Source organism: Pleurodeles waltl, chromosome 9 (assembly GCF_031143425.1).
Source record: "Pleurodeles waltl isolate 20211129_DDA chromosome 9, aPleWal1.hap1.20221129, whole genome shotgun sequence".
NCBI classification, from domain to species: Eukaryota; Metazoa; Chordata; class Amphibia; order Caudata; family Salamandridae; genus Pleurodeles; species Pleurodeles waltl.
The window spans coordinates 146,411,211-146,419,486 of NC_090448.1; the positions used below are offsets into that span (position 1 = coordinate 146,411,211).

At 41.7% G+C, this 8,276-nt stretch overlaps 1 protein-coding gene across 2 annotated transcripts in view; it reads left to right on the forward strand.

Annotated features, from left to right (window-relative positions):
• Positions 1 to 7,483, forward strand: part of CACNA2D3 (calcium voltage-gated channel auxiliary subunit alpha2delta 3) — a 2,455,990-nt gene extending 2,448,507 nt beyond the window's left edge. For both annotated transcript variants that reach the window (XM_069206447.1, XM_069206449.1), the window contains one exon: positions 7,069 to 7,483. In XM_069206447.1, the coding sequence (XP_069062548.1) occupies positions 7,069 to 7,161 (93 nt within the window). In that variant the 3' untranslated portion in view covers positions 7,162 to 7,483. The remainder of the gene's footprint in view (positions 1 to 7,068) is intronic.
• Positions 7,484 to 8,276: the final 793 nt, after the last annotated feature.

Here is an 8,276-nt window from a genome sequence, read left to right on the forward strand (position 1 = left end):
TATATTGTGTTCTTTAAGCAAATCTGGATATCAATTCACAAGCAGCCTCCATCTTGTTTTCTCTGATTAATTAGCCTCTCCCAGGACCCACTAGCATCCAACAAGATGACCAAATATATATATATTTTTAAACTATTTCTATAGGCGTTTTCCCCGATGTGAAAACATCTAGACTGCATTTAGGCACACAGGTCATTTCCAAATACTTACCCTAAAATTAGTTTTATCATAAAATCGTTAAAACCATTAAGAAGATTCTGGAGGCCATTAGGTGTTAACGCTAAAGGAACAGCACTGTCCGCATACAAAAGTATTGAACTGCTTGGGAGGCAATTCTGGGAATGTCTTTACTACGTCTTTAAAAAGGCATCTAGGCAGTCGATATAAAACAAAAACAGGAAAGAGGCTGAAATACATACCTGCCGGAGTCCTCTGGTGACCCATGTTGGTTTAGTACAGTCCCCTGATTGCATGTGCATCACTTTTGAGATTGCACCATTGTGTAGATGCCTTACCATGTCCAACAAGGAATGATCAATGCCTGCCTGATTCATTAGATCCCACAAGATTGCCATATCACTAAATCGCAGGCACAAGAGAGGTCCATGAATTCTGTATGAAGGGTACCCCTTCTGGCCTTAACATACTTCCCCTAAATAAGAGGTATATTAAGAGCCTGTTCTACGGTCCCTACAATAGGTCTCAAAGCATATTGAAATGGTGAAAGAAATGAGGTGGACTCTGCTCAATCCTCCAATTTGCACAGGATGACCCTTTTTGCTGTTGAGTCGATTAGCGAAATTGGGCAGTAACATGTCGGAGAGTTCCAGTCACTCTTTCTAGGTGGGCACTATAATGGCCTCTCTCCAAAACTCGATTAAATTACCTTTAACTGCTGCCCTTTAAGATATTAGTTAAAAGGGATTCGGATTAAAGACAAGGGTAAAATGGTCAATCCAGCCCTGTTCTGGAATATGATACTCAATGGAGGTGGCTGGCTTATCTGTAAAAGAAAACAGGCTGATTTATTGTTTCCCAGAATAGTCTGTAGTCCTTCAAACCAGCAGCTTTTCTTAGGTCCTCCCAGGCCTTACTTCTAATGTCTTGCTTCCTGTTCTCAAGGACTTGCTTAGAGTACTTCCTGGCTACCCTAATAAGCTCTATATTGTGTGGGATCTTATTACCAGCCTTTTATAAAATATTAAGTGCAGCTGTACACTCAGGACTAAACCACGATTTGGCAGAACGCGCTCTCAGTGGCTTAATTGTATATAAATTACATGTTGTGATTCTACAAATATTAGAAAAGCTCGCCAAAATATTGTCAGAGACCCTGTCTAGCGAAAGACAGCACATGGTATCATCAGTGGCAACAGTGATCAAGTGATTGAAAAACTTCTTTGGTTCATCTCTACTCTAATTCATATGAACCCCTTTATAAGCGAAGCAACTTATTATTTAATATTTATCTAACATCTCTGGGCGTAGGTTAATAGCAAAATGCAAATAAATAGGGTTATGATGGCTATAGCGGAGGGGACAGACCTCATACTGCAAAAAAACTATGAACGAGATCAGCTGTTAAAAGCACAAAATCAATCGTACTCCCCTTGCCTCATCTGTAAATGTGGAAGGATTTGGATTACCCTGGGCACAACGATACGAGGAGTAGGCCAGGTTGTGTGTTAAATTATGTGTTTTTAAGTCTCACCATAGGCAGAGTGCGTGAAGTGACTGATGTTAACCCCCTAGGCATTAATAAACCCACAAATTCGTTCTCCACTATGGGGACATTTGGTAATATTAAACTCGCCTGCCCATATGACTGCAATATTCCTGCCTCCCTGATTCTTAATGAAGTCCAGAAGTGACTTCGAAATTTCCTGAGCAATATCTAGGGGGTCTGAAGAAAAAATATATATTAATATAATAATATTTCACAGATTAATGAATTGTAGGTATAACATTTAATATCATGGGGTGGATGCTATGGTTTTTACCTCAGGATTGAAAATGGCACATGACACGAAAATAACCAGACCCCCTTTCCTATCCCAGACAACTATGGTATTACGCAGGAGCAATACGGTTTGAACCCATTTTAAGGCAATAGTCTCAATGGCCCAAGTTTCCTGACAACATATAATATCAAACTTTTAAATAACGGCTATCCGATCCTCATTATTGAGTTTATCTCGCACCCTGCAATATTCCTGGAAAGAAGCTGCATACCTTGTCTACTATCACCCTTGGACCTATCAATAGTTACATTATGTAACAGCTGAGAAGAAGAAAAGGGAATTATGTCTTCACTAAGGGGAAGTTCTAGGAGTCAGTAATTTTCTGCAAGCTTTGTAAGGCTTCAAATCAATTAGGATGGATGGTTAATGCTGACGTAGGAGGCCTAGGCAAAAATCTCTGTGCCTTCTTCATTCTCTACATAGCGCATAAAATATGCAACCTGGAAGTGGTGTGTACAAGTATCCTAATGGGCATGTCTGTATTCTATCATTGTTTGAACTCTCAAAGTTCAGGCTTGGCAATAAGAAGCGAACTCACTCAGGATCTTTAAAGTTTAAAACAATACAATCTCACGATCGGAGGCGGTTTGTTTGATGTCTCTCTTTAGTAATATTTACCAGGGTGCTAACTGATCTACTATATTTCCTAACCAGATCGTAATAGGTTTGATAGCATTAATATTTACTTTTTCGATACAAGAGAATAACTTTTCCAACGAGGTTAAAACCTTGCATATCCCCCACAGTTAATTAAGATATTTCCTTCCTGGCTCTACTTTGCACACTTTTTGCAGGAGCGAGACATTGCTTTTTCCATTTGTACAAGCCTCTACTCTTTTTCTTTTCACTCTCTTGGCGTCTGTTCTCTCTTTTTCCTTTGTACTCTGAACTGAGGATTGTAAACAGCTGCCTGAATGTTTATCAAAGTTATCTGCAGAGAGTATAAGAGTGGGCGTGGCAGCGAGTTGAGAGACCTGCTGCGCGTCTACATCTTGTGCTTCTGATTCAGTAGCAAGGCCCTGTCGGGAGACAATGATGAGGACATGGACAGTGTTCTCTCAGAAAGTTCCACTTCCTTACTTATTACCCTGACTACCAGCTGCAAAAATCCATCAAGTGTAGTACCAGTGGCGAGTAGCACAAAAGTTGTTTTACATTTCCTCATTGATATCACTTCGAAAATGGTTCAAACTCTCCACTAATCACTAGAGGTTGTTAAAAGTCAGCTTAATCAGTCAAAACTATCTAGAACTTCAAAGCACTGACAAGGTGCCAAACAAACCCACCCTGAAAAATGTCACAGTACCCTATTAAAATCACAAATCCACCAAAGCGTGAAACCAAGGGAGATGGCCCAGCCTGGCCTCATCCAGGTGCAGATGAGCCCACTCTTGGCCCAGTCTTTGTCCAGGCACACTCGTGGGCGTGTCCCATTCGTGTCTCATGATGCGGGGAGAGAGTGTCTTTTTTTAAGTGCCTGCGGGTGCGGTGTTGTCACTGGCGGCTTCTCCAGTTGCAGGCCACGCTGAAGTATGTAGGTGAGAGCCCCCTGGTCTGCTGGCAATGCGTTCCCTGTATAGCTATTGTGGCGTGCCACAACAGACAGTGTTCCATTGAAAGTTCCTGACAAGGGTAGGACTAGATTTCACTCAAAGATTGGAATGGGATCTGAAACACCATCAAAATTGTTAGGAGTTTGGAAGCCGAGTTTCTCCAATGAGAAAACATGTTTGCAGTACAGAAGAAAAGTTAGCAAGATCATTTGCACCTGCTCAGTATATTTATTTAGCAGCAAATATACATTTGTATTCCAATATACACTTGTATACAATTCTAGGTGTGTATATTTACTCCTATAAAAATGCAATTCACAAAAGTATGCTACTTGAAAATCTGGAAATCTCCATGTGTGGCAGGTTTCCAGTTGTTCTTCTGGAAACTTCACAAATTTCTTAGTGGTGTAAATCTGCTCACATGTGATGTTGCAGACACGTGAGTTCAGGTTTACGACTTCATATTAAACAATTTAAATCGGTGCTCCTTATAATCTAATGATCAACGCTATTGCATATGCCATCTGTTACTGCATGTTTTATCTTTTGTCTATCAGTGATTACGCCAAGCATGTATATAGTGCACGTTTTTCTCTAGGTAAAAATCAAACCTGAAAAATTTGTGTAAATCTGTTCCTTAGAGCTAATGCCAAAACCGCATCAACTGCAGCAGTTCTTTTGCTGATGTACTTTATCACGTTTGCCTCTTTTAATGTATATGCTATACGTACTTGTTAAACCAAAGACCTTGCAATTATAAGTTGTATTTGTCTCTGTCAGTGTGTCGATTCATTGTGTACCCTGATTATGAAGCACTGTCGTGTATTGTCTAACTGGAAAAGGGAGAGGACGTCCATACTAAGTCAAAGGGTCATTCACGAGCTTCATGACAGGCGAATTATCTTCTCATGTGAAGCTTATTAAAGTTTGTGGAAAACTGTAGGGACTCATAGAAAATGAGACCTTTCACTCTGACTTAAGCTGTCCCCCTCAACGGGGACATGTGCATTTAATTGCACCATTCCAGGAACTGCATGTCATTGTTGATACTGTGCACTAGATCCTACTTTGTTGGTCATAACTTTAAGTTAATATTTACTACTGATGGTACACTTTAATTGGTGAAACTCATACATTAACTAAAAGTCTTTCATCCACCTTTAATCACTTTCAAGCATTGTTGAATGTGGATACACTAAGGAAACATTTTCCTTGCTTACTATTCATGATTCAAAACTGTAGTTGTTAGTCCATTGTGCACGGAAAATGTTTCGAAATACCCTTGTTTTATTTTAAAAAAGTAATGCAGTTTAGTCGGGCTCATTCGAATACTAATGTTACCAAACAGCAAAGACTGTAAAGATTGTAAAAAAATCCTACATTTGTAGGTTGCAAAAAAATAAATAAACACATACAAATGGAAAATATATTCTTTGACTTTAAGATTGTTTAGTTCAAAATACTTTATGTTGGGTTTTATAGAGAAGTTTTTTCCACCAGTTGCCAAACTTTACTTTTCAAACTGAAGGGAGTCTGCATATCGGTCCTTGAGGGACTGCTAGAACGTTTTCAGATATGTATTCTAACTGCTAAAAGACTATGGCCCTCATTCTGACCTTGGCGGGCGGCGGAGGCCGACCGCCAAAGTCCCGCCGTCAGGTTACCGTTCCGCGGTCGAAAGACCGCGGCGGTAATTCTGACTTTCCCGCTGGGCTGGCGGGCGGTCGCCTTCAGACCGCCAGCCAGCCCAGCGGGAAAGAGGCTTCCACGATGAAGCCGGCTCGGAATCGAGCCGGCGGAGTGGAAGCTGTGCGACGGGTGCAGTTGCACCCGTCGCGTATTTCACTGTCTGCGCAGCAGACAGTGAAATACATTTAGGGGCCCTCTTACGGGGGCCCCTGCAGTGCCCATGCCAGTGGCATGGGCACTGCAGGGGCCCCCAGGGGCCCCGCGACCCCCCCTACCGCCATCCGGATCTCGGCGGTCCGACCGCCGGGATCTGGATGGCGGTAGGGGGGGTCGGAATCCCCGCGGCGGTGCAGCAAGCTGCGCCGCCGCGGAGGATTCAATGGGGCCGCGGTACACTGGCGGGACCCCGCCAGTGGTGCCGGTCCGACCGCGGCTTTACCGCCGCGGTCGGAATCCCCATTGGAGCACCGCCGGCCTGTCGGCGGTGCTCCCGCGGTCCTCCGCCCTGGCGGTCAAAGACCGCCAGGGTCAGAATGACCACCTATATGACGAAACAGAGTAAGGGCTATGCTCAATGTTCTTAGTTTCTCTCCTGTAGTTTGTGGAAATAGTTTTTTTAGATGTTTTTCGACCCTTCCATTTCATAATTTACTAATGAAAGGCCTGCACAACAAAACCGTTCTTTAAGCCTCTGCTTCCTACCCGGTGGCACCATCCAGTAACTGAACAGTGTTTTACAAGATTTTATCGGTGAAGCTGGCACAAAACAGGTCCCAGCCTTAGCGAAGCTCTAGATTATTGCCATCTCCCAGTTATGATTGGATAAGTTAAGGCACAGTACAGGAACGTAAGATGTCTTGCAGAAGGTTCTGGGTGTGAAGGGACTTCCATCTAAGAGACAGTATGTTCCTCTTTCGAAGAGTTGCACTATAATCTTTTAACCAATTTTACTTTTTTTGTTTTGATATTCATTTTTATAGCCCATTGTGCAGTGATCACGGAAACAATTGGTAGTTTTAATTAAGGAAAAGGGTCAGACTGCAATCTGCTACATTAGATGTGTTTAATATAGCAACCTAATTCATTCTTAGCTGTTATTTAGGAAGACAATCACAGGCTTTTGCATAATCACTCTGGACAGGTGCACTTTTTGATGGATGATTTAAAAAAATGCTTTCTTCCTAGGGGTTTCGTCCTGTAATAAGATATGCATTTTTATAGTCGAAATCAGATTATTTCATCTGGTTATTTCAGGTAGTCTATCTGAATTGGTCGTTAAAATGGATACATACAAACATTATTTTTAGATAGTTGATGGCCATCTGTTTTAATCAGAACTGACGAAATACAATTACTTAGACGCTGCTTAGGTTTCTATCGGCCATATACTGTAGTCTACAAAACATCCAACATTGTAAAGAAATGTATTAACATTCAGGGATTTTACAGTACTGCGCACACTACAAGCAAAATCGTTGACGGGAGCATTCATGTAATGTATAATGCTGGTTTGTATGTGTTTCTCATTGTGCTCTGGTGAATGCACGTGTGTTTCATTTATTGATTCGTACGGTGCTCGTTTCTGTTCATCTTATGTTTGTGGTGTATTTGTCGATTATTTTTTTAATCTGTTCTTGTAAATGATCACATTATGCGTAGGACAGAAAGCACCAGTGTGATGCTTTTTTTCTCTTCACAGTGATCCTGTGTTTTGTTTAATGTCTGCTAACATCAAAGTATTTGCGCTGATCTGAAAAAATACTGACGATAACCCTCTGAATATCGTTTTTATTTTCCCTTTTCAGGAAAATGCAAGGGAATGCGGTGGAGTTCTAGGTCTCAGAGCACGCCCATTTTTTGTTCTCCTTTCTCTAGTTTTGACGCTTTGCTCAAGGTGACATTGACTGATCTCAACACATGGCATGCTAAATACATGGATAAACTGTGAACTGAGTAAATGCGGCAGCACAAAAGAATTGAAATATAATCAACTCATCAGCATTTCATTAATTCAAAACTGTTCGTGTTAAAAACTCTTAAACATGTTGAATCAAAACGTTTACCAATTTTTACTTTGCAACTCATGCAGGTGTGACCTCGCCATATGATATGACACTACACCCAAAAAAGGACAAGAGACAGCAAAAATGGTGGTTATTACTTTTAGCTTTGTCACGTCATGAACAACTGAAAATGGTGTACTTTTTAAATAAAGTATATTAAAACTAAGCTTTTTGTCTGTGTGTCCCGTTCTTAATTCTATGTGTGTTCCCACACAATTTATTTGTAGAGAAATTGTTTACATTTGCATTTTTAAAGGTATGTTGTTTCTAGTATTCGTTTCTTAGTTCAAAACGTCTTATTTTGTGGTAAGTCATGAAGTGATTCTGCTCTAAATTCAAAGGGTAGTGATTTGTACAATATTTGATTCCCTGTCAAAGTCCGAATGTGTGTAGAGAACTTAGGGCCAGATGTAGGAAAATGGCAAATTGCGACTTGCAATTTGCGAGTCCGTGCGACTCGCAAATTGCAAGTCGCAATTTGCTATGCAGCACGGTGTCTCAGACACCTTCTGCGAGTCGCTATGGGGTCGCAAAGACCCACCTCATTAATATACATGAGGTGGGTCGCAGTTTGCGACCCCATTGCGAGTATGGGCACTCACGGGGATGGAGGCCTGCTGGGAACAGCAGACCTCCATGTCCGTGACTGCTTTTAAATAAAGCAGTTTTTTTTTCCAACTGTAGCCCGTTTTCCTTAAAGGAAAACGAGCTGCACTTAGAAAAAAAAACCGAAACCTTTAGTTTCGGATTTTTTCAGGGCAGGTAGTGGTCCCTTGGACCACTGCCTGCTCTGAAAAAATAATTTTGGGTCCAGTCACAAAGGGGAAGGGGTCCCATGGGGACCCCTTCCCGTTTGCAAGTGGGTTACCACCCACTTCAAGGGATGGTAACTGCGACTCCATTTGCAACCGCGTATGCGGTCGCAAAAGGAATTGCATACCACTGCGACT